The 27,385-nt window shown below is 37.7% G+C and overlaps 1 protein-coding gene across 1 annotated transcript; it reads right to left on the reverse strand.

The window, feature by feature from the left end:
* Positions 1 to 3,839: 3,839 nt before the first annotated feature.
* Positions 3,840 to 27,050, reverse strand: LOC134844554 (headcase protein homolog). Its single transcript, XM_063861281.1, has 8 exons — positions 26,850 to 27,050; positions 26,285 to 26,456; positions 20,302 to 20,419; positions 13,253 to 13,555; positions 12,539 to 12,963; positions 5,558 to 5,722; positions 4,636 to 4,802; positions 3,840 to 4,419 (listed from the first exon to the last, which is right to left on the reverse strand). The coding sequence occupies exons 1-8, from the start codon at positions 26,924 to 26,926 to the stop codon at positions 4,260 to 4,262; spliced, it is 1,587 nt and encodes a 528-aa protein (XP_063717351.1). The 5' UTR covers positions 26,927 to 27,050; the 3' UTR covers positions 3,840 to 4,259.
* Between the last annotated feature and the right edge of the window lie 335 nt (positions 27,051 to 27,385).

Below are 27,385 nucleotides of genomic sequence, written 5' to 3' on the forward strand. Positions count from 1 at the left end.
TACTAAGTTAAAAAGGAAAATTAACACCCCAGAAGCCACACTTTTTGCTGACGATTGCTTTGACCGTAAGATACTGTATCATGGGACAAAATTGCGTGCATACTCCATATGGTAGCCTTGGCTAAAAGATTATGAATCCTGAACCAACAAGCACAACAAGTTTTGCGCTCCACCTAAAAATTGCGAATCTCATTTGGGAAGTCAAGTAAAACAAAGCAATGGTCTACTATCTACTCGCTTAAATTGTCTCGCTCATATAGGGCACAGATAACGTCGTCCGTTTCATTTTTAAATCACTTTGTCAAGCAAACTTACCCATCCGCTTGTTAAGCTCGCTGCGGTCCTCTTCCTTTAAGTTACGCACCATAGAACAAACTTTTTTCGGTATTTTAATCAGGTTTACAGCCTAGCGTATACAAAGTGCGTTCTAGTCAATTCAAAGTAGGTCCAAAACCACCCCAGAGCCAAGTTTTGTAATAGTGATAAAAAGGAAATACAATCTTTTGAGATACATTTGGATCATCACTAAAGCAATGATTTTGCTATTGAATTCATTACATTTTTATAGACTTGCTATAGCGTCCTGTTAGTTTTTCTTTGATTGTTACTGCCGTTTAAGCTACAAAAACGTCAGCAATTTGGATATTTTTTGTCATTTGACCAAAGTCAACAACAATTTTTTGCTTAGAAATTGAAGAATTTATGATTCTTGGTTTTTCATTTTTGTTGTATATGAAATCATATAATTTAAATTTTGTTAAGTTTTTATAAATTTTGACTGCTGATAATTAAACATAACCAAAAAACTTAAACCAGTTTTTAACAAAAATTAAATGTTGTTCAAAATTATGCTGCTCAATTTACTGATAAAGGCCATATTATCATTGGTCACCTAACGAGTTGCAAAGACTTTCTTTCTGTGGAACCAGATTTTGCTTGGAAAAATTCATAAAACAAACTAGAAACTCACACCACGACAAAAATTTCCCGCAAAAACAGGGATTGGAAATTTTAAACTCGAGTTGAAATTTGAAAACATTGCATCCAGTTTGGGAACAATTGTACTGATATTATAAGACAATCGATGCTCGTAAAACAAAGAAAAATCTAATCAACCAAACTCATTCTGCTTTAATTTCGTGATTTATATTGCAATTATTTTTGTCTTTTGTGCATTTCATTTGGTAAGAAAACAACTGTTAATAGCGTAATTGTCAGTGATGTTTGTGGAACAAAACCTTTATTTTTCTTGGTAGATGCAATCACCAATAGTTGTTTCTGGCATTCCGTAGAACACTGTCATACAAAAAAGAGCGGTAGAATGTTTTAGAGGAAAACATTTTGATTCAGTTATGGCCATGAATGCACAACACTTGCAATACGGACAATACTGGAACAACACTTGCAGCTACACTGAAAGTTGCTGAGGCAAAATCAAAATCCGTGATGTTGCAAGTAAGCCGACAACACTTGAGCACATATACGAAAACCCGACAATTGCATACATATTGAAACATTTTTCTGGCCAGGACTTGACCTGACCGCAGGGGCAAAAGCGACACCGTTACCTCTAGGCCAAGTGCCCAGAAACCTTTAAGTTGTTAAGATTCAAAAGTGAAGCAATTACAAAATGAGAAAAAATTTTTAGGGGAAAAAGTCTAGTTCTCGATTATAAGACACTTGTGTTCACAAGTGTAATGATGGAATTTTATTCCAAAAGAAATCAATTATAATGTTTTAGTTGATACAAAAAAATTGATTTAAGTGCTAAAGATAATGGTTCAAAACCGATAATGGGTTTGTTTTTCCCAAAAGTAAACGATTATAATGGCAATCTAAAGAAAACTTCTGGTTTCGAGTAGACAAAATAATGTGAAAATTGCTTTCTAAAAACTTATTTGAAAAAACAACCAAATGAAAGCTTAACAGTAGACGAGGGGCGTTCAACAACTTTTTGTTTTCTTAAATTCAAGCTTAAGATTTTGCTGAATTTTTCAAAACTAAATTTTAGGAATACTATTGAAAAGATCATAAAAATCGTCACGCCTCGAAAACAAAATAGTGTGCGCAATCATTTTGGAGGCAAAATTTTTGAGTACTAGAGGCAAGATTTACGAGGCAGGAGTACTATGGCAGCAACCAACTACTACAAATTGTGATTTTCTATTTTTATCAAATTTTTTAAGTAAGCATTTCAGAATAATTTTCGGAAAAATCATAAAAATGTCTATCTCGGAACTTTAAAGCAATTGAGCAGTCACGTTTCTAGGCAAGATTTTCAATCCTTGAGCTTATCCTCACAGCACCACCCAGCTACAGGCTTGACAATTTTTTGAAAAACCTCATTTTGAAAATCAAAACATAGCCAATCGAAGATTGGAAAATAGTAATGAACGCAAGTAAACACTTTCTTGAAGAAATCTCAACTTTCGAAGAAAAATAGATGCTCTTTAAATTCTGTGAATTTCTAAATTAATTAAATTACGATGGCGCTTTTTTGATAACATGAAACCAACTTGAGAAAACTGGATCAATAGGTAAAGTTTTTATTCCGCTGGGAAATCCAAAAAATAAATTCCACTTTCGAAACTAGAAATTGTAAGTTTTTTTGCGTCATTTCCACGTTCGTATTTGGAGAGTGTGATTTAACTCACTTTCAGGACATGAATTTCAATTGAACTCAAATAGTTCATTATACCTAAGTGCATCAAGATTTTAAGACTTTTTCCTGAAAACAAAAATCAGCAAGGCATATATAAGTCTTCACTACGTTCATTACTCTTAACAATTACGTTGTCTTACAAACTTCAAGCAGTCATATTTGGAGGCAAGATTTGCAACCCCTGAAAATACCCTGACATCCTCTCACTGTAGAGCTCAGAACTTGAAATTTTGTGAAGTTTTTCAAATCGAAGTTCTTTGAAACTTTTTTTAGACATAACGTCATATTTCGTAAGCTAAAAGCATTTGAGCTGCCACATTTGGACGCAAGATTTGCAATTCTTGCAATTATCTAGACAGCTCCCAAACACAGCCTTGGGAAATTCAAGTTTTATGATGTTTAAATTAAATTTTCTGAAATTCACGAAAGTCGTCGTATCTCGTAAGCTAAAAAGATGTGGATATTCATAATTGGACGCCAAATTTCTATCCCCAGAGGAACCCTGAGAGCATCCCACTTTTGGGTTGCTGTTTCATTTTGGTGAAACGCATACTGAATTCAAACTGGAAAAACGAAAAAACTTCTTTAGCATTGCAATATACCTCTTTCGTTAAATATGAAAAAATACGTTGAGACAGCATAAAAATAGCGAAGTAGTGAAGCCATTAAATATATAATAGATAGATGATAAATTGCATGGAGGCAAGCAACTTGCTTTGTTAATACGTTAGAAAATGTTAATAATTTTTCAGTGTACTTTGAGAAAGCATAAAAATGGCGCAGTCGTGAAGCCATTAAATATATAATAGATAGATGATAAATTGCATGGAGGCAAGCAACTTGCTTTGTTAATATGTTAGCAAATGTTAATAATTTTTCAGTGTACTTTACATAGGGTGTGGAGGGGAAAAATGAAAAAATAACTTTCAATAAAGAACGTTTTTTTTTTCATTTTAAAAAACTTCTACAATCAAAAAGATTTTCTTGATTTTAGAGAGTCTGAACAATCAGTGCTTCGATCTGATACGAGCAGTCTTCTTTGAACTTTGCTTCTTACAGATATCGCATTGCAAATTTCAGGTCTATCTCAATTTCAACTACATTATCAAGCATCGCTACCACTGCGCCATAAAAATTTCACACAAAACTCAGGAAACTTCTGTGAAGAAAAAAATAGATTAATTTGAATTTCTAACTAGCTTAAACAAAAATATAATTTACAAATCATCTACATCTACGTATAGATTATTGATATAAAATTGATTTAATTGCAAAAAGTGTCTATTTTGTAGTCTGTTGGGTGTTATCGTTTATACCCCTCCTACAGTCGAGCTTGCCTGATTTGGTACTTCATTTTCAATTAAATTTTTATAACATGAGTTTTATTTAATCAGATTTTCGAGCAGTATGATATCTCGAAAAACACGCTGTGTGTCTTAGGAGAACCCTCAGGCAAGTTGTGATCTTGTTGCTTTAAAACTATCTTAGTAGTGAGTCATATAGGCTTTCGTCTGCAGAGGCGTGCACAGGGGTATACACGAGAACACCCTCTGTATCTATTTAGTACTTCTAGTTGAGATTAGCTGTGTTGTTGTTGTTATTGTTGTATGTTGAACAGTCTGTGGATGGGTCTGACGAAGTGCCAGTCTGACTGCTGGCAGGAGGGACAGGGGAACGACAGACTAAACTCTGCGTACCTCTGTGGCAATGGCCGCGTACTCGTCAGCAACTGCTTCTCACAATGCGAACACTTCGACCTAAAATCAGAAACGATCACAACAATCAACAAATACAACATTCATTATTCTTCTGATACTTCAATAAACCGATCAAATATTAACCCTTGTTGATTTCACATTTCATGATGGAAAAAGAAGCCGAAAGAAGCACTGCTCTTTTACTCCAATATGGGAGTTGATACATAGATAACGTGGAAACAATGAGCAATTTTATATAGTCGTAGTAAGTAGTACCTTTCGCTGCAACATATGTTTGCGGCGAATATGTCGAATGGGTAGATGACCCCTATTTGGAAGGAGCTGCCTACCCACTCTTTGCCACAGTGACAGCAAATGCACACCACACCTCCCCCTACCCCTCCTCCTTGCAGACACTTGACACACACGCAACTCACGAACTGCTAAAAAAAGGAAGAGATGAGTATTGGATGATATGCTACAATAGGTGGTAATTTTGAGAAATATCTCACGAAATGTTGTTAAAAAATCAAATTTTACATTTCTTTTGCCAAAAAAGGATTTGAAACAAATTACAAATACTGTTCGAAGTATAACAAAGAGCGATCAAGCTATTTAACTTGAATCTGCCATCTATTGATCTATTGTAATATATCACCGAGTACAATTGGAGTATATTTCCACAACCATTAACTACTGATACCAATGATTCAAAGATAAATTGAAGTTAAGACAAGCATGGGCAACATATGGTTGAAAAAAACAAGGAAATCAAAAAAATTGATAGAAAATTTAGCGAAAAAAAAATTAATCACGTTCAAGAATCATTTATGATCCGAGAATTTTTCGGAAAAAATTCAATTTCATACATACCAAAAAATCTAAGTCCGACTCTGATTCAAGCACGAAAAAAAATCATCATGATTCCTGAAAAAAATCATCACGACCCATATAAGTAACAATCACTTCATTCATATACGCTTAAATTTTTTTGAAGGAAAAAATATATATTTAATGTTAAAAACGACACAAAAGAGCTGTTTTAAATCCTAATGCCTTAATCCATTTGCGTGATTCGTCTTACCAGATCCGCATAATTTATCACAACAGAAACTTTATCCTACGCGGTTTCACATTTCCTTATTCAACTGCGAAAATAACATTCTTCCTCAACTGGAAATGATACGGTTCTGCTTACGTGTTGTCTGGGCGATGCATGGCTATGTATATTTGGGCTAATGTGAAACGGTAAACTTCTGTGTTCGTCTTGGTGGTGTTTGACAGGTGAGAGAAATGCACATCCATCTACGAGGGGGTATCTATCGTAAACTAGCAATCTCTTCGCACATATCAGACAAGTTAGCTGTAAATAAAACGAGCTTTTTTACTTGTTATAGTCGCTGCGATTCAACCCTCCAGAAGGCAACAAGACACTAGAAATCACTAATCCAAATCAACAACAATGTATGTATACCGAACTAAAAACTGCACTAAACGAAAAACATAATTCAGGACAAAAGTTAAATGGATTTTAACTAAAAAACGAGCAACATCATTAAAATTGGTTAAAATAAAATAAAGTAGCTATCGAGCATTTTATCTATCATCAATCGAAAGTTGGACATGGGAATATGAAATCGGCGGATAAAAGTCAGTGGAAATTAGGGATGTGATAAAAACCGTTTTTTACTCTTTAAAACAAAACAAACATGCTTTTATCCGCGATAAACTTCGGAGGTGAAACTGATTAATTCCTCAAGTTTTTTTCAACTGCCCGTATGGACACACAATTTTTCCAGCCTTTTCTATGGCCAAGTTCGCTCGGAAAATGAAAATTGTCTCTCGAACTCTCAAACCAATAAACTCAAGAGAATGCACACGAGCTCATAACACTGAAGATAATCTGGTTCTCACGAAAAAATAATTAAATGAATAATGTTGATAAATCGTTTGCTGAAAGCTCCGCAAAATTTTGCAATTCTTATAGAATTCAATTACCAGAAACATAGAAGATTCAAGTTAAACAAACTCCGTTTATTTCTTTCTGATAACTATAAGATGGGAAGGATACAAAAAAGTGATTTCGGCCCAAAAATCATAAACCAAAAATTCCAAAATTCACCGAGAAACTTCTCTAAAAATTTTGGAACCAAACACACTTCAAGTCCATCAAGAACATCCGGATGTATCAAAAAGCACTTTCGATTCCTTGCTAAAACAAAAATCAAAATGAACGAAAAAATTTAAACAAATTTAAAGCATTAAAAATTACAGAAACCATAGAAAACTTTAAAAGCCTACAAATTAACACAAATACATCAAGCTTGACAAAAATGAAGCTAATCCGCAACATAAAGGTAGCTGAGCCAACAAAAAGATAACAAAAATAAAGACAATCGTTAAAACAGAAAAAAAACATGAAATTTCATATTTTCAAAAAAAAAATTTAGTGATAGAAACACTCATGATTTTATAGCGCGCACATCCGCCAAACACTTTTGCAAACAGAACAATCAAGACAACATTTAAACAAAAATTCCGGAAGTATTTTATAAATTTATTCAGAAAAAAATTCTCAGAAAATTTTGATCATTGATCTTATAGCGCGCACATCCGCCAAAGAGCCTTTTTGATTTAGGTTAGAAAAAAAGAAGGTTCTTAATTCACTAACATCAGCATCACCATCACCATCGCCACCACCATCATCATCATCATCATCATCATCATCATCATCATCATCATCTTGTCTTGTCTTGTCTTGTATGTCGTTTACAACCCCTGGGGGTCTCGACTGCCACTCCCCGGACACGCAGTGTTCCTATGTCTTGCTACATTTGTTTTTGTAATGGGGATCCCGCAGTCCGGGCATGTGGTCCTGGCTAGTGTGCTCGCGCTTCTAAGAGTCATTGTGTCATGTCTTCTCAAACAGTAGGTTCTTCTATGTCTCGCCATGTTCGTCGTGCTAAGTTCTTTCCCACAGTCCGGGCACGTCCCTCTTGGGGCCCCTCCACATTGCTTGGCGTGGTTCGTTCTTTGTGCTTTTTGTTCGATAGTTGTGTGACATTTTCCACATTCAAATATTAATTCATTGCGCTTGTGGATTCGTGTTTCATGATGGTCTCGTCCCACCTTTGTTCGGCATGTCTTTTCGCATGGTGGCCAACGACATTTGAACCCTTCCTCCGTGACTGGTTTACCGGCTTGGCTTCTGGTTGGTTTCAGATCCCCTTTGTGTATTTCGCACATCTTGTTCTCCCATTCATCCATGGCCTTCTTCCTCTCGTTCACAATACCCTTCCAATTTTTCCTGTCCATAGTTAGACCTTCGATGTTAGTCCAATCTAACCCTGCCTCTTTTAAAATTCTTTTCCAATACGTTATAGTGTTGTTCTTCCCATTCTTTAGTCTTTCGCCTACTTCCGTCCAGTTGCCCAGAGTGATTTTCTTTACTGTTCTTGTGTCCGGCATCCTCGTCACGTGTCCTATCCTCTCCAGTGCCCGTGTTTCCATCTTCTGTCGAATTGATGTTATTCCTAGTTGCCTTCTGATCTCAAAACTATTCACCCCTTCCTTCTGCATCCTGTATAGCGCCAGCCCCTTCCCATTATTCCATACGTTTCTGTACGCTATATCGGCCACTCTTTGTAATTTCGAAATGTGCGTGGTTGTCCAGGGTCTCACCGAGCAGTCGAATAGCATGGTTGATTCTACTACTGCTTGGACAATTACCGCCTTGGTTCTCTTTGACAGTGTTGACTTCCATAGCCATTTCTTGGCCTTTGACCAAGCATGGTAGCCTCTTTTAATCCTCGCGTTTATGTCTTCCTTTCTTCCAATTAGGGTCCCTAACATCCTTGTCCTGTCCGCTGCCTCGCTGCCAAACATTTTGAATTCTTCTTTCCCATCGTGACACACTTCTTCATACTTCAGCATCGTCTTCTTTATTGTCTCTTTACCTCGACTGAGCTCTTCCATACTTCCTACCAGAGTGGAGTCGTCCGCAAACAGCGAGTCCAGTATCTGGAATTCAATCCTGTTGCTGTTCCGTAGGTTCCTTTGGGACGTCGCAGGGGGGAGGCTGTTTCCCGGTCTCCAGGTCCACTTCAAGCCGCATTCTTCCTTTGCCTCCTTTATCCGATCCATTTGGGCTTGCCTCATGGATGTAGCATGATAAATATTAAACAGAATGGGCGAGGTGGCGCAACCTTCGCGAAGGCCCCTTTGTGGCGTCCATGGTGTACTCAGTTCCTGTTTGCCTTTTACTCGGTATTGTGTGTTCTCATGTAAGCCTTTCAGGATTTCTAAGATGCTTGGAGGCATACCTAGCTTTCCTAGTATCCCCCATAAAAGTGGTTTGTTCGTTCTCGGGTACGCCTTTTTTATGTCCAAGAGTACAGCTCCTGGTCTTCTCGGGTCAGGGCGGTTAGACCTTCCCAGAACTCTACTTGTCTCTTCGTCGATTCTGATTATAGTCTGTGTCGCGTCCGCGGTCGATCTGTTCTTCCTGAAGCCATTTTGGTTTTCGTCTAATGCCCCAATCTCTTCCGCCCATAGTCTGATCCTGGAGGCCAGTACTCTGGCTATGATCCGGCTGGCTAAAGGAAGGAGGCAAATGCCTCTGTAGTTTTGTAGATCGTTCTTTGGACCCTTCTTGTGAATGGGTACCACCCATCCTTCTTTGGTTTCCTCGGGCCAGGTGTTTGGATCTGTTTCAAGCAGTTGTATGACGCTCTTGAAAATTTCTCTTTTTGTTGTGTTGTCAGCGGCATTGATCCCAATTAGGCGCACTCCGTCAATCCCTGACGCGCCGTCCTTCATGAGAGCAACTTCTCGCTCCACTTCCTGCACTGTGAATTCCATTTCTATTTTCCGTGCTGCTTCTCGTGCCACAGTGTCCCTTCTTTGTTCCAGACTATCGATTAAGGATTTTATTTCTCCCTCCGGTCGGTCATATCTCGTTGCCGAGACTTGCATGAAATGCTCTTTGCATTCCTCCGGGCTGAAGAATTCGTCCTCAACACAGCTATTATTGTCTTTGATGCCAATCCTTCAAGGTTTTATACAGGATTCTTATATCGCCGCTAGTTTCGGCTCTTTTGGCTTCGTTGACAATCTCTAGCCACCATTCTTCTTCCCACTCTTTCTTCTGTCTTTTGAAATCCTTTCTAGCTTTCCGTCTCTCTTCCTTCGCTGCTTCGTTTCCGTCTTGTGCTCGAGCTGTTAGTTCGCATATTCTCTTTTGCGCCCTTTCTATTTCCTTTTTGTGCCTCTCCAACGCGGGGTTTAGGGGTTGTTTTTCTACTGTGCCGCACACTTCTTCCCCTACTCTCTTCATCGCCTTTGCTGTTTGTGTCCAGTCTTCGAGCTCTTCTGTAGCTAATTTATTGGCGTATTCCGTTGCCTTTGTCACCGTTCTTAGTTTTTCCCAGTCTATTTTCTTCTTGGGTTGGCTGGTCTTGTTATTGCGCTTCCTGTCCAGAGAGTTATTCAGGGTACAGCACATCGCTTTCGGTCTGTGGTCGCTTAGATCCTTGCTCGTCGGTACCGTGAAAATCCTCCGTGCGCGTTTTCCCCGATCTTGTTGCTTCATAATGAAGCCGTCTATTTCATGCCATGTTTTGTTCTTAGGATGCTTCCATGTTCCTCTCCTCTTGTGGCTGAAAAAGGAGTTGCACCAGGCTAGGCTGTTCTCTTGGCACCATTCCAGTAGGTTCATACCCGCTGCGTTTGTCTTGCCTAAACCGTGGATACCCGCCGTCTGGTCCGCCCCCCTGGTAGCACTCTCCCCTACCACTGAGTTGAAGTCGCCCCCTATTATAACCATGTCCTTGCTCTCGATTAGGGTAGAGAGCTCCTCTCTGTACCTCATGAACTCGATACTGAGGCCTTCCCAGAGTGGTTGATATGTCGAGATAAACCGGTAGTCATCCACATCTATCGAGATGCTTCTCTCCCGGATTACTCTCCTATAACCTTGATCTGCCCATTTCGAGGCCCACTGGTCCCTTAGGAAAATGCCACTTCTTTTTCCATGGATCAATACTCCGAAAATCTCCCTGGCCTTGATCCATTTGAAGCCTTCTTCTTGTTCTTGGAGTTCGCTCATCATTACCACTTCCGCCTTGCTTTTGGCTATGGCTTTAACAATCTCCGCGAATCTGTTTCTTTTCGGGAAACTAACTCGCGCCCTTTGGATATTCCAAGCCCACAGCGTGGTAGTCTCCTCCCTTCCTTTGTTTCTTGCGTCCTTCATCCAATTCTCATGTCGCTCTCTTTGCCTTCGCTGTCTCTTCTCTCTTTTGTTCCTCTTTCTTCTGATCCGTTTGCTGTCGGTTTGCTGGCGGGGGGAGCAGGGCAGCATGTGGCCTTGAAACTTGCGTCCCACCTTCCATTCTCTCCTAGGTCGGTGCAGCCCCAATGTACCCACTTCCCACATCCGTTGCATTTTACTGACCACTCGGTTCTTTTGACTCTTTGATCGCACACTGCACACTTCCACACTTTCGGACCTGGGTTTGGTTCCACATCGTTGTACAGATGTAGGGACACCAGAGATTCCGTGTGCCGTAGGGTGTGACGGATCGCCTTCATCGAGGGACGGTTGGCTGGGCCGTATCTGTTTTGGGGTGTGTTTGAGAGACTCCGCCCGGCAGTGTGACCTAAGTCTGACTCACTGCCGGGCCTTGTCCCCCCCCCCGCTTGGTTTGGTCTTTGTTCGATTTCTCTCTGCGCTTTTCTCCCCGGGCAGGCGCCAAACCATCGAAAAGCCATCATCATCATCATCATCATCATCATCATCATCATCATCATCATCATCATCATCATCAACATCATCACTAGTGTAAAAAAAATCACACAAACAATCTCTTCAAATTTTTTTTTCGAACTGAAATTTTCAGCGTGAATCAGAAAAACTTAGTAAAAAGCCAATAAGTTGTAATTGACGATCCTGTGAACAAAAATATTTACGAAAACGGCAAAAAGCAGCTCTAAAAAAATAAATAAGAAAAGATATAAGAAAAGCCCTGAAAAATATTTTTTTTGCTGTGACCTAATCAATCCTAGGACCATGAGATTTAGATTCCCTGCCCTCGCATCTGAATCACGGATCCATGATAATTCGCTAACACTGCCCACAAATAAAGCAGCTACATATGCTAATAATTTGGTAATGCATTGCATCAAAAGTGGAACCAAATAGAAATAGATACAAAATTGCATGTAAGAATTCGATACATAACAAACTGAAAGCATCCACACTAATTTTGCACGCAAAACATTGGAATAAATTATGTAGGAATTATGAGTTTCAAAAATTGAAAGATAGATTGAGTTGGAAAGTTTGTCGTTAGAAACAATTAGACTTTTTGGGATTCATTTGATGAATTAAAACTGCATCAACTGTGTTAACTTATTACTAATCGAATGTCAAAGCACATGCTATCAAAAAGCCGTAAAGGTGCCACAAAAAGTGGCACCAAGTTGGCTAACATTTTTCAATGGCTTTTGCCACAAAAATGTCCTACCAAGAGTGGCACCAAAATTTGCAACTTTTGAGGTTGAAAAAAAAAAAAGAATTGACAACCTATTACACTACGCTCGCAAGTGTATGCATCCATTCCTGAAGAAAATTTAATGAATTAAGGGCAGTGATGTCCATTTAAAAAAACAATTAAAACTAATTCAAATTTTCATTCAAATTTCAATTTATTTAAATGTGAAATTATGAGCCCACTCAAACTCAATTTAAATGAAAAATTTTAATTTAAATCAAACAATTTAAATTGAAAAAAAATTTTAAAATGCTCCGGCGGTATTTGATCCGACGCCAAAGTTCAGAGTTTACTTATGATAATTAATTTCACATTTCCCAGTTCCGCGGAAAAAGCAAACAATCTAAATTTTCACGACAAATTTGATACATTTTTGTAGAAAATGGATATGCACAAAAAACTACTTTGAAATTAGTTTTACAAAATAGCGAAAAGTCCCCAAAATTGGCAGAAAACTGCTAAAAAATAGACTGAAGGAAAATTTAAATAGTTGCGGAAAAATTTAAATTGATGCCAAGAATTTTTATAACTTTCTGAAACAAATTTAATTTAAATTTAAAGAATTGTTTTTTTTTTTACTGAATATCACTGTTTAGGAGGCTTAAATAAGTCTATGAGTAACTCACCGTATTTAAAGATCTACTACGAAGCGTCTGGAAGAGCGCATCTTTGAACTCATCTGACGGGAGGTCTTCTTCCACCTTCACATGAAATATATTGTATCTATAGGGGTCCATAGTCGTCTGCAGAGAGGAGAACTCGGTCCTCCTTCCCAAACGACCACTGGTTGGGGGACTAGAATGATTAGCTCCTCCTACCCCTCCCCATTTTGAGGACCCTCCTGAAAAGTACTGACCACCACTCGCACTGCGGGGAGACATTGAGTCGGGCGAGTAGCCGGAAGGGTGAATAGCGGAGGAGCCTGGGGATGAGGAGGCAGTATTTCCGCCTCCACCACCTCCCGGCGAGTTGCTAGGGACACTACCGGCAGCTGTAGACATGTCGGACGCGGACAGTGAATTGCGAATTCTAGATATTTGTTTGGGTTGGGCTATAAACAATCAGCCATAATTTCAGAAATATGCACACATGATTTCTCACATAAAATGTACACGCATTCTTAAAGCAAATTTCATTTCAGAATCCTACTAAGTCGAACTTGCACGGTTCTTAAAACGAACAATGAAGATCAATTAAAAAATGAAACACGATTTTCCAAATCACATATCAAGCGAACTAACTAATTTACGCAAATTTAAATGCAAATTCAAATGCTTTTTCTCAAGAAACCGTTAAGGCCATACACCGATGTTTTCTTGAATAACATGAAACTTACTTACCGTGGTGACTATTCTGAATTTTGTTTGCCACACCTCCCCCTCCGCCTTGTCGGCTGTTGAAACTAGTATTGCTGCTGTTGCTAGTATTGAACACACCCCCTCCTCTCTTCTTGCCCCCACCCACACCCCCACCTACTCCCCGCTTGCCTCCACTGGACACAATCTGGAACGGTTCTTCTACATAATCCCCATCACCCTCTCCCCCACCAAGCTGTGTCTGACTAGAGGACGAGGATGGATCTCGAGTGACGTGACCTTTTCCACACTTGCAACTCAGAGACGAGTAGAGCTGGTCAAACTCGGCTAAAATCAGCAATTAAAGGTCATTTAAAGAGATGTTCATGTTCTCGCCAATACACCGATCAACATCAAGTTCACCACTTTAGAAAAAGCTAGATACAATGTCGAAGATTGAATATAGTGTACAACAAAAACCCATTAATGTTTTATAAATCAGCCTTTTAGGAATAACTGCCAGCGATCGATAAAAGTAACAATTAATATTTCGTGCATATACTAGTTACTTATATGTAACTTCAATCAGAAAAAACGTGGCCCAAAAAGATCAAGCTCCAGTCCAAGTATCTATCTAACATGATACCGAAGCAATCTTCAGGCATCGACGAAAATAATAGCCAATTTCTACATTATTGCCCCATATTTACTACATTTATTTAATCTTTATTTCTCATCTGACAACTTATGTATGCCCCTCAACTTAAGTATGCTAAAGTCTTCCTTCCCACAGCACAAAGGTGACAGTAAGATGGATATTAATATTTATTGGCCTATATCTCTCCTAAACGCATTCACTAAAAAACTTGAAAAACTATGCTCTCCCGTCTGTATAATGAAACAAAATTGCAATACAGTAAATTGTGTCATAGCAAGTTTAGTGATGCTTTTCATCAAAAAATAATGCGGATAAGTTATTTTTCTGTTTTTGTTTTGACCAACGGACACTCTGTGGGTATCTATTATGATACCCTTCGTCTATCCTCTTCATTGTAGTGCTTGTGTTTGTTGATTTAAAATACGTTGTACTATTCAGGAGAAAATAAATGATTTCTTTCCAAACACAACCCAGAATCAGATTGAAAGAAATGCTTCCGGTTAGGTACTGCCATCACAGTGGAAAATTAAACGAATTGATTAAGTAAGAAAAAAATGTGCTCGTTCATATAATTTTTTTTAGTATCTTCAAGTTAGCGTTTTATGTCCAACCTTATAATATAGATCTTTTCAATCTGCCTTAGTGTTAAAATAGATAGTTATTAAAGCTGTATATTAAAATGGATAGATAAATAGATGTTAATGATTTAAAAAACTTGCACAACTGTTTCGTATAAACCACTCGGAAATTTTTTTTAACGTATAATGCGTTAAATTTCATAAGTATGAGAAATATAACTTATCTCAGTTCTGGAAACGTTAAAGTCGTATAACCATATCGACTGTACCGCAGTCTCCGATCACTACACAGTCACCATTGCTAACCGTCAAGCTCTGGAACCCAATGAGACACAGTACACTTAGCCTTTGCTTCTACCGCGCGGATTACCTATGCCTGGACAAATCATTGAATCGTCCCCGTTCATAGGCACATGCTGGTCAAACACGAGCACCCTAGTGGATCAATGTTACAAATGGCTGAACGTCTTGCTACCCACACTTGATCAAAACTAAACAGACTGCCAAAAGAGGCTACGCGAAAAGACCAATAGAAGCACAGCGGGAGAACATAAGCAAACTAACCGAAAATATAGAAGCACTATGTAGCGACCAGGTTATACACGAATCCGAACTTGCCAACTCACGCAATACCATGATTATTTTCAAATATTTCCAGTCAGTTCGCTGCCCCAATAGTTATCCACCGATACTGCGATGGAACGAGGAATTAGCTGAAAGTCCGCAGATGAGTGAAATGTTCAACAAGTATTTTCAATCCGTTTTCTCCAGAAGAAAAGTGAGACCCAGAAACCACCGGAACTCTTCATGAGCCAACCCAGATGCGATGACTACGACGTCTCGCGTACCAAGCTAGACGAAATTCTCTTGAAACTGGACGTCTCGAATACAAGGGGCACTGAAAACCTACCACGAGTTCTGTACAGGTCGTCACCGTCCCTCTCGAAGTAGCTTTTCAGTGTCTCTAGCACCAGCAAGCGTACCTGCTCGTTCCCACCGTTCTGGAATATTGGAAAAGCAAGCCGATTCATAAAAAGTGAGATAAATCTCTCGTTAAAAACTACCGACCAGTCACATTGCTAAGCATAATATCGAAGATAAATTAAAAACGCATATTCTATATTCCACACCAGCTTTTCTATCTTCTGCTACCAGCCTCTCAATTTAGATTCCAAAGGGGCAAATCAACGAACACTGCGCTAATCAGTTATCTCGACCATATCTACAAAGGCATAGACACGAAAGACGCAGCAGTAGAGATAGTGTACCTGGACTTCGCCAAAGCCTTCGACACTATTGACATCATACTACTGAACAAACTTCGCGACATTAATGTAGGAGGAAAACTTCTGGCTACCATCGAAGACAATCTCTCAAAACGCCAACAATTTCTCGAGATCAACTATTTCAGGTCCTCCCTCGTCCTTAGTGAGGTGCCTCAAGGTTCCTTCTTAGGACCACTACTCTTCCTCTTCTATGTGGTCGATTTCTCAGAAGGCCTTAAATGCCAACCCTTCAGCTTTGCAGATGATACCAAACTACAGAGCATTCACTCCAGTGGTGAAATATGTAAATTTCAAGAGGACATGACTAACTGGTGCAGGGTAAACTCAGAGCAGCTTAACCTCGAGAAGTGCAACTTTATTACGTTCACACGCCACACCTGCCAACCGCCAAGATTAGGGGAAGAAGAAGTCAGTGAAGTATTGCTCGAGAAAGACCTTGGTGTTACAATATCAAGTAACTGTTCCAGAGCATCTAGATTAACGAGGTAAGTCGGAAGTCACCATCAGTCCTGCACATGCTGAAATGATTTTCATCCGAACTATTTGCCCCTCAGCAAAAATTGTGTCAATTGAAATCAATGGTATTGCCCAAAACAACGTACCAGTGTGCATCATGGTTTGCGGACAAGACAAGTACCAGAGCGCTGGATTCGATACAACGCAAGCAACATACTGAATAACAATTTACGCCGATCTCCATTACACCCAGCAGCTAGACCAATTCAACCTGCTACCACTGTCCTTATATACCGAGATGAATGATTTGTTGCTCTTATCTAAGTTTACATCAAACCGGTACCAGCTCAAACAGATTTTCGTGCCCATTTCTGCCAGAAGCAGCAAAATATTCAATATCCCCAGAGTGGGTCTAGACAAAACCAACTTTTGGTACCGGAAAGGTCGCATGCGAACCTCGTCCACGACAAGGTCAGATTCCTTTCACCCGGTGGTCTCTAAAACAGACTGCTAAGCTTTTACTGGATTCATTATCATTCCAAGTACAACGAAAATTGTTCCTGCATATGGGTAGTTCTCTGCCTCTGCAACAACTACAGACAATTAACTTTCTAACTGGTTTTTTATTCCATATTTGGGTGGAGAAATCACTTCCTCTTTGTGATTTAAACCTTTATAATAATAATCAAAAGTACACAAATAAAATTTTCTGTAAGTGTAAATAAGCGGATTTAATTTCGAACAAAATGGAAAAACTAACACGGAAGCAAAACGGAGCTTCGCACCACTTGCGATAACACAGACATAGCATTGCAAGCTAGCAGAGAGAGAATGAAACATGCTTAATCGAATAAAAAATTTCGAAACCACAACTCCAAAAATTTCAGCAATTTGTCTGGAATGATATTCAATTCGACAAGCACACGATCACTAACACAAAACTAGCGTTTGGACTGTATTCAGAATCAATAACTGAGCGGCAACTAAACCGACAAAAGTCGGTTAGACTCCCCTTGAGAAAAAGTTTTTCAATTGAAACACTTTTGAAAGTTCTGAAAATTTTTAGGCTACCCCTCTTTACACAAAAGCATAAAAATCTCTTTTTTCTTTAAAACATCGCTAAATTAGGTCAGTTATTCGATAAAACATAAACCGAAACGATTGAGGCCAAATAAAACTTTCACCCGAAAAGAAACAATTACAAACTTAGTAAGTTAACAAATTACAGTGACAAATCATAACTGTTTCAATTACCAAAAAATTACTTACAGCACAGCGAAAACAACCTGTCGACTATTTTTTAAACAGAAAATTTTCTATTTTGAAGAAGAAAAGGTTTTGGCGAGACACAGGATCTTTACCACCTCAGGCGTAGTATTTTTCTCAAAAAACATGTGTGTCGGAAAAGCATAGAAAACTTGAATTTGATTTAAACCAAACTATCGTATGATTTAATTAAATTATTAGCAAAAAATTTCTGTGATGCTGCAACCAAGTCGGCACAATACAATCGGACAAACGATAGACCGCTTTGTTTGAAACGTAAAAACAGTCCAATTTAATTTAATCCTTAAAAAAACAGACCTGCTTGGATTCGCACCCACGACCTTGGCGGTTCCAGGCGTAGTCCTCCAGGCAAAGTTTGCCAGAGAAGCAAAAAATAGTTTTTTATTATCAATATCAAGAGTACTGGAGTTAGTGTAGCATATTGATAGCTGATAATGTTCTGATCTTCTAAATTGACTTCTTAGTACTAAAGTGAGGACCATTAATTACGCTCGCCAATAGCTCATCCCCGAGTAAAACAATTTCGAGCTCACGTCGTCAGCAAAAAAACTGAACAAACTCACGTTTGAAGTTCCTATGTTCTGGCTACCATCGAAGACAATCTCTCAAAACGCCAACAATTTCTCGAGATCAACTATTTCAGGTCCTCCCTCGTCCTTAGTGAGGTGCCTCAAGGTTCCTTCTTAGGACCACTACTCTTCCTCTTCTATGTGGTCGATTTCTCAGAAGGCCTTAAATGCCAACCCTTCAGCTTTGCAGATGATACCAAACTACAGAGCATTCACTCCAGTGGTGAAATATGTAAATTTCAAGAGGACATGACTAACTGGTGCAGGGTAAACTCAGAGCAGCTTAACCTCGAGAAGTGCAACTTTATTACGTTCACACGCCACACCTGCCAACCGCCAAGATTAGGGGAAGAAGAAGTTTGTGAAGTATTGCTCGAGAAAGACCTTGGTGTTACAATATCAAGTAACTGTTCCAGAGCATCTAGATTAACGAGGTAAGTCGGAAGTCACCATCAGTCCTGCCCATGCTGAAATGATTTTCATCCGAACTATTTGCCCCTCAGCAAAAATTGTGTCAATTGAAATCAATGGTATTGCCCAAAACAACGTACCAGTGTGCATCATGGTTTGCGGACAAGACAAGTACACCAGAGCGCTGAATTCGATACAACGCAAGCAACATACTGAATAACAATTTACGCCGATCTCCATTACACCCAGCAGCTAGACCAATTCAACCTGCTACCACTGTCCTTATATACCGAGATGAATGATTTGTTGCTCTTATCTAAGTTTACATCAAACCGGTACCAGCTCAAACAGATTTTCGTGCCCATTTCTGCCAGAAGCAGCAAAATATTCAATATCCCCAGAGTGGGTCTAGACAAAACCAACTTTTGGTACCGGAAAGGTCGCATGCGAACCTCGTCGACGACCAGGTCAGATTCCTTTCACCCGGTGGTCTCTAAAACAGACTGCTAAGCTTTTACTGGATTCATTATCATTCCAAGTACAACGAAAATTGTTCCTGCATATGGGTAGTTCTCTGCCTCTGCAACAACTACAGACAATTAACTTTCTAACTGGTTTTTTATTCCATATTTGGGTGGAGAAATCACTTCCTCTTTGTGATTTAAACCTTTATAATAATAATAATCAAAAGTACACAAATAAAATTTTCTGTAAGTGTAAATAAGCGGATTTAATTTCGAACAAAATGGAAAAACTAACACGGAAGCAAAACGGAGCTTCGCACCACTTGCGATAACACAGACATAGCATTGCAAGCTAGCAGAGAGAGAATGAAACATGCTTAATCGAATAAAAAATTTCGAAACCACAACTCCAAAAATTTCAGCAATTTGTCTGGAATGATATTCAATTCGACAAGCACACGATCACTAACACAAAACTAGCGTTTGGACTGTATTCAGAATCAATAACTGAGCGGCAACTAAACCGACAAAAGTCGGTTAGACTCCCCTTGAGAAAAAGTTTTTCAATTGAAACACTTTTGAAAGTTCTGAAAATTTTTAGGCTACCCCTCTTTACACAAAAGCATAAAAATCTCTTTTTTCTTTAAAACATCGCTAAATTAAGTCAGTTATTCGATAAAACATAAACCGAAACGATTGAGGCCAAATAAAACTTTCACCCGAAAAGAAACAATTACAAACTTAGTAAGTTAACAAATTACAGTGACAAATCATAACTGTTTCAATTACCAAAAAATTACTTACAGCACAGCGAAAACAACCTGTCGACTATTTTTTAAACAGAAAATTTTCTATTTTGAAGAAGAAAAGGTTTTGGCGAGACACAGGATCTTTACCACCTCAGGCGTAGTATTTTTCTCAAAAAACATATGTGTCGGAAAAGCATAGAAAATTTGAATTTGATTTAAACCAAACTATCGTATGATTTAATTAAATTATTAGCAAAAAATTTCTGTGATGCTGCAACCAAGTCGGCACAATACAATCGGACAAACGATAGACCGCTTTGTTTGAAACGTAAAAACAGTCCAATTTAATTTAATCCTTAAAAAAACAGACCTGCTTGGATTCGCATCCACGACCTTGGCGGTTCCAGGCGTAGTCCTCCAGGCAAAGTTTGCCAGAGAAGCAAAAAATAGTTTTTTATTATCAATATCAAGAGTACTGGAGTTAGTGTAGCATATTGATAGCTGATAATGTTCTGATCTTCTAAATTGACTTCTTAATACTAAAGTGAGGACCATTAATTACGCTCGCCAATAGCTCATCCCCGAGTAAAACAATTTCGAGCTCACGTCGTCAGCAAAAAAACTGAACAAACTCACGTTTGAAGTTCCAGATGTTCTGTCTAATCTGCTTGTCGCTCATTCCACTGACCTTGCTCCCATTACCTTTGGCCCCTCCTCTGCCAGACTTGCTGCTCTCTGAGGCTAGTTTCTTGGCCTGATACAGACAATTTTAAGCATATGAACACGAATATCTTGTTGCTGCTGTACAAGTATAACATAATGATCTTCAAAAAACAGCCAACAGATAGTTTGAAGTTTCAAAATTGAACAAAAAGACCGAAAATCAGGAAAATATATAGCTAAAAACTTTTTGGGAACAAGTTAACATCCTTTCCTCTCTCCCATTGCTTTCAATTTGGCAAATGAATTGAAAAGAACTTGAAAAGAAACCAAGTCAAACAGCAAAAAATCAAAAACCAGTTCATTGAATAAAAGAATGATGAATTTCCAATTTTTTGAATTCTTATTTCGGAGTAGGAGAAACTGTATTCATGAAATTAAACTTCCATAAGCACTTAAATTAACTCAAATACTGAAGCATCACCACAAATTCGCATACATAAAAATCGAAAAAAATCGCATACATTAAAATCGATTCATTAAGTTCTGCATCACTCTAACACATAGGACTTGTGACTCTTTGGTTTAAATTAGGGTAGGTTGAGCAATGGCAGTGAGCAACCAAATAAGTGTAATGGAATCAAAATTTTTCGAAACTGGACCAATATGAAGGGCTGTAATTTGATACATCATGCACTGGGTTGCAATGTTTAAAACATGTCTTGTTTAAAACATGTTTAAAACACGTTTAAAACAGTGTTTAAAACACTGAATAATTTATTGTTTAAAACAACTTCCCCTGATTGGCAGATTTTCTTGCGTGCTTTGACTAACTGAACTGTAGTCGTGGAAAAACCTCCTCTATGGATTTCGTGAACGAGGTATCGAACGACCCGAATGACTCGAAAGTGCCGAGAAACGATAAAATTCTTTTATTCTGGAGTCTTGATTTGCTGTTTTTATCCGACTTTTTCGGAGTCGATCCTACTGAAAATGAAATGAAAAGAGCACTCAACTTGAAAAAGTATGGTGCACAGACTGTATATAATTTTTTTTTGGTTTAAAATATGTTTAAAACGTTTTTGTTACTCGAAACGTGTTTTTTTTGCAACCCTGACCATGCAACCCCATCTGACTTTTATTTGTGGTAGCCTGAAATGCGTGTGAAAACGCCAGTATCCTATATGCTCTGCACCTCCGCTAATCGGATCAAAAAAAGGTCAAAGCAATTAAATGTCAAAATCTCCATTCATTCATACCTATTTCTTCCATACGAACAAAATGTTTTTAGATTTACCTCAAAGCACCAACCGAGTGACTAAAGAAAGACGTGGAAAGTTAATTCCTTCAAAGATTTGGATTGAAAAGAAGCGTAAGAAGTCAAAGAAACTTCAGGGCGAGAACGAGCAAATAAAAAAGGAGGGGTTCACCAGTTCCGAAAAACACGGGTAAACTTTGTAATTACTGAAACGCATTTCCCCAAAAACTTTATACCGAAATGACCAAATTCTTTCATAGAAACTTCAGAAGATTTTTGAAAAATCTGCCCTGTTTTCTGCTGAAAGAGCGTGATTTTGTGACAAATCAAAAAAATTTTCTCGCCTTTATCAGTAAAAATATTTTGACACAGACGAAGTAGGACTTCGCACCACATGCGATAAAAAATTGATTTTCACTTGAAAAACAGCATCCGGCATTTTAAATCTTAGAGCAAATATTCTTAAGAAAAAGCTTTGCATCACTTAGGTTAGGTTAGACATAATATAACATGCTAACATGCCCGACGAAAAATAAGACGAAATACACTCATTCAAAAAAATTATGTTGAGAAAATATCGAAAAAAAAACAAAATTAACCAAAATCTTGACACAGGCGAAGCAGAGTTTCACACCATTTTAGATACATCAAAAAATTGAAGAAGTTTGAAAAACGTACACAGAGATACACTGCCAATCAATCAAAAAATGCAAAATCAAAACGCCGATTTTATTACAAACAGTTGACAACCGGAGAAGCCACCACAATTTATAAGTTTATCATGTAAAACAATCACCAAAAATAAAAGGGGAAAAATAATGATTCTCAAGAAAAAAGTTTGTAGCAAATTTAGCTGTGTTTGTCACATAGAAAATAAAATTTTCAATCTCCACTCAAGCAAGCACGAATATACACACACGCAAACACACCACAGACACACTAAAAAATCAGAACGGATGCAAATAACGTCTCGAAATAGCAAATGAAAAAACTAGAATTAGTTTGATACAAAACTGTAGAAAAGCCTAAGGACAAAAAAAAATCTCGAAAACTTGAGAAAATCAGGAAGCCATTTTAAATATATTTACCCACAGACACGAAGCTGTGCATCGCAAACAAGCGAGAAAACGACAAAGAGCTGCTCTAAAAATGAAAGAGGAAAAAGTCGGCAGCAGCCTCGAATTAGTTAAGCTTTTGCACTGATGGATTCGAACCTGCGACTTAGCGAAGTGACGTCAATAATCTCAAATCTGCGCCATGGGCCGAAAAAATTTCTCACACTGGTCACTAATGATGCAGCTATAGATATTAATAAATTGCCAGTGCTATGTAGCAAAAATGCCCACAAAGATAAACAAAACTAATGTTAAGAGCGACGTTGAACCTCTGACAAGTAGCTCAAGAATCTCACGTCCTTCCCTCTGATCCACGGACAGTTGAATAAAGGCAAACACTATCCAGCAAAAAAAATAAAACAGATGCTTTAAAAACTCTAACGCTAAGGATCGTGATTATAGCAAAAGAGACACCAAATAAGTGAACCATTTTATTGAACACTTTATTGCGACTTAGGTTGGAAAAAAAGTTGCATCGTACTATCACACTACGTTTCGCTTGTGTAACTGGATGTTTATACAAACTTGCAATTTTCTAATGAAACGCAGAGCAATTTATTTACACAGAGGCGAAGCTGAGCTTCGCACAACTTGCGATACAAGTATGATTAAAATCAATCGGAAAAGTTTGAAAAAAAAAATTCAAAAATTCGCTTTTGTCGAAAGAAAAATGTCAATAAAAAAGCGGTCTCCAGCATTTGCGTCACCTCTACACCAGATACGCCTGATGGTTGATTGAATTTGAATTTAAAATTAGCAGGAGGTAACAAAGCCGAAAATACCTGAGCAGAAAATTTTCATGCCAAAAAAAAAATTTCAAGAAGTTTTTACTTAAAAGAAATTTTATGTCCCTTTTCCCTCAGAGCACACGCATGCACACAAAAACTTTTTCAATCCCCGAACGACGCAATAGGAGTCCACTAGATAGATATAAATTTAGTCGAAACTTATTAACCCGACAAAAAATGAAAAATAAAATTGACAAATCGAATTGGTAAAATTACAACCAGTATTTAAAACAAATTTCGATTCGGCCGGATTTTTTAAATGTTAAAACAATTAAAGCAATTACAGTGAAAAATGTTTACAGCAAAAAAAAAATTTTTAGATGTGACAACTAAGCCGACAAAACATAAGCGGACAAATAATAGGTAGAAATTTTTTTGAACTGGAAATTTTTTAACGTTAAAAAAAAACAGGTCCTGGTGAGATTCGAGCCCAGGACCTTTGCCTTCCCAGGCGCATTCGTTACCCCCAGAATAAGAGCGCAAGAGACATTAAGAAAATTGATATGGTTATTAACTAAGGTACCACCAGGAGTCGATGAGTCCTGTGGACAAAGTAGTTTACGGGAAAAAAAGTCTAGTACCCGATTGCAATACCTTAATTAAAAACATAGCCATCAGGCACGCAAAGAAAAAGAAAAATAACTTAATGGCTTTTTGAAAAATGGCTTTTTGAAAACTCTCGGATTTGAAAGAAAAAACATATGGCCATAAAGCTCATTGAAATTCAAGAACAATTTATGATTGACACTTTTTTGATTTAAAAAAACCCAATTTGAGAAAAACTGGATCAAATGGTAAATTTTGATCCGCTGATAAATCTGAAAACTGAAATACACTCTTGAAATTACACGTCGATCATGTTTTTCGAGAACCTTTACACTTCTGCTGTTCCATAGTGTAGTTTGCCTTCCTTTAAATGAAAAAGTGAACTTAGAAAAAACCATAAGTCCAACCGCAAAAAACTAAACTTTAGCGTGAACTAAATTTGAAACTTTTTTAAAAAATCACTAAGTCTATATAAGAGTATTCACTACGTTCATGACTTTTAATCAAACCATGAAAAAATCGTGAGCATTAAACCGACCAATTTAACAACAAGCTGTTCAATTAAAAAAACACATTAAATTGATTTTTGACGAAGTTTACTTTCAAAAAGTCCAACCGCAAAAAACTATATTTTAGCGTGAACTAAATTTGAAACTTTTTTTAAAAATCACTAAGTCTATATAAGAGTATTCACTACGTTCATGACTTATAATCAAACAATGAAAAAATCGTGAGCATTAAACCGACCAATTTAACAACAAGCTGTTCAATTAAAAAAACACAACAAATTGATTTTTGACGAAGTTTACTTTCAAAACACCACTTAGCATTCAAACCTCTAAAAAGGGCATTCAATTGCGCAACGTGAAAAAAATCGGAAACTGTGCCGACAAAAATTAAACCGAAAGCGACGAAGTCAAAAAATCAAAAAAAAAATATAGGTTACCACTTTTTTATTGGAAAAGCACTAAAGAATCGACTGTATTATTAACAGACAATAGTACAAAAGTAATAGGCTGCAAAAAAGAGCTCTGCTGAAAACCGTGAGCAAAGTTCGTAAACTCGATTAGTCCTAAATACAGTTCATTTAGAGGAAAACATATGATAAACAAATCCGAGCGTTGAGCTATCATTAGAACCAAATTTACAAAGCGGTAATTAAGGCGGCAAAACTTGGGCAAACGCTCCTTGGGCTGAAATAACTTTTGAAATTGAAGATTACCGTTACAGAAAAAAAAGTTATTAGCGTTAGACAAAAATCCGAGGATTAAGCGCACTTAATTGCAATTTATGCGAAGTTACTATTGCCTGATTACAGAAACGGAGTTTCGGCATCTGTTCGCGGAGTTTTCCATGAACCCCAGATTTGGGCTGTCATCTTAATTACTGCCAAGATGCTTTCACAAGGGTCCTAAATTTCATTTGGTGACTGAGTATCGACAAAATAAAAAAATGGCAAAACAATTTGAAGATTGTTAACTATTGCTTATATTGCCTAATTTACTTATCAGTATTCTCAGAAAAAATTAAATGCGAATCAAGTAGGATAGCAAAAAAAGGATTTTAATTGTTATTTACAATGGAAACTCATTTTTTTTTCAGTTATTTAAGAAAAACCTGGCTCAACGGACATTATCCGTTCAAAATTTTAAACTTGTACGATAAGCTAATTTCACTTAACATCAGGAGCAGTTGTGAAAAATGCACAAAAACTGGAAAAAAAAGAATTAGTGTTTCAGCCCAATTTTTGTGGGTTTTGATCCAAAAACTAAAGCAAGCAATCTCGAATCGTGCATTGAAATCCTCCCATTAAAACGTACCACAAAAAACTTAGAAACATACCCAAAAATGATCGCCGCTAAAGCGATCATATGCATTAAGAAGTCAAAACAATGAAATCTTTTGAAAATCTTCGTGTTATACACGATAATTCAGACATTCGAAAGGATTATCTTTCGGCTATGTTTAAATTTAAAAAATTGGGACTGTTAAATAAACTTTTCATTTTCAGCTCTGAAGAAAAAAACTGTTCGGTACTGTTGCACTGCATCGAAAAAACAAATAATTGCTATTTTGATCCATGAACTCAAAATTCATCTTTTGGGCACTAGTTAATACTTACCACTAACATTGAACTAACATTCTAAGACTCTCAAACAGAAAAACTACAACTTATTCATTCATTAGGTAGAAAAATTTTAGACCGTTTGTGAACCATGCTAGTATGAAAGAAATTTGGTCTTCAGACTAGCCTGCTGGGCCAGTTGGTTCTCCAGCTGTTCTAGACAGTGTGTGTGCATGTATTTAGTCTGATCACAACTGGCATTCGTACAGTACATCTTGTTAGCCGTGGTCCCATTGGAGGCTCTGCCAGTACTCTCCTCACATGTAATGTCCACCGAAGCACCAATCAGACAGGCCCCACTAAAAATATAACCCTTCACATAAATCAGAAAAATAACATTATAGGCAAGATTAAAAGCAGCTCCATCCTACTACGACATACAAACTGTTTCTAACATTGATGCCTCCTAAAAGAATTTAATCTTGAGCTTACATGTCGCACTAACTAAAAGGCTGGGTAATAACCATCTGATTTGAAAAAATTATTTGCGCGGTCGCTACAGGATTGTACAAAATGTCTTCATAATCGCGACATTATCTATGCAAAAATTTGCATGTCCCAACAATTCGTATTGAGGATGCTGTCAGTTTTAAATTCCTGTTTCATTTCTAAAGTCAGCTTTTTTTTCGTCCCAGTTACCGCAAAATGCAGTTCCGGGAGAAGGCATTCAAATGATTTCGTGCAGGATTTACCTAGGAAAGCAACACGGAGTAAAGCGCTCTTCTGGCAACGTGTCACAGGAAGTACGGGCGAAGGCAGGCGACGACATTGCCTTGCAGTTTCAACCCGAACTAGACTAGAATGAGCACCACTGTAGATAACACACCGAATTCACACAAAAAATATTAACATCCAAGTTGCACTAATTTGCTTCTGACCATTCATTTAAGAAATCTGAAATCAAGCTATTCTCAAGAATAAGATGTAAATAAAGAGCGCCTGTGTAAACGGCTAACATATACTCGCAACGGCTCAAAGTTTTATTCCTCATTATTTTGCAAAAGAACACCAACTTTGCAAAAACAACAAAAACATCAGTTTTGAGCGGCTTAGATAATGAGGGGAGCAAGTGGCTGGTACTATTCTTAGAATAGAAGGACGTAATGCTCGAAATTGATCAACCCCTTCCAAGAGTTTCCAAGAAAACAATAATCCACTAACAACTCATTGAGTATTTCAAGAATCTTTTTTGATTGAGATTGACACTTTTTAGCAGCCCAATCTGAGA

Source organism: Symsagittifera roscoffensis, chromosome 4, assembly GCF_963678635.1.
Source record: "Symsagittifera roscoffensis chromosome 4, txSymRosc1.1, whole genome shotgun sequence".
NCBI lineage: Eukaryota > Metazoa > Xenacoelomorpha > Acoela > Convolutidae > Symsagittifera > Symsagittifera roscoffensis.

Excerpts from the sequence above, each read along its gene's own strand:
- LOC134844554 (XM_063861281.1), bottom strand. The coding sequence starts at position 26,926 with ATGTCGTCGCCTGCCTTCGCCCGTACTTCCTGTGACACGTTGCCAGAA. Across the intron at positions 20,420-26,284 it reads AGAACCAACTGGCCCAGCAG|GCCAAGAAACTAGCCTCAGA; the intron begins GCTAGTCTGAAG and ends TGTCTGTATCAG. Across the intron at positions 4,420-4,635 it reads AACATATGTTGCAGCGAAAG|GTCGAAGTGTTCGCATTGTG; the intron begins GTACTACTTACT and ends TTCTGATTTTAG.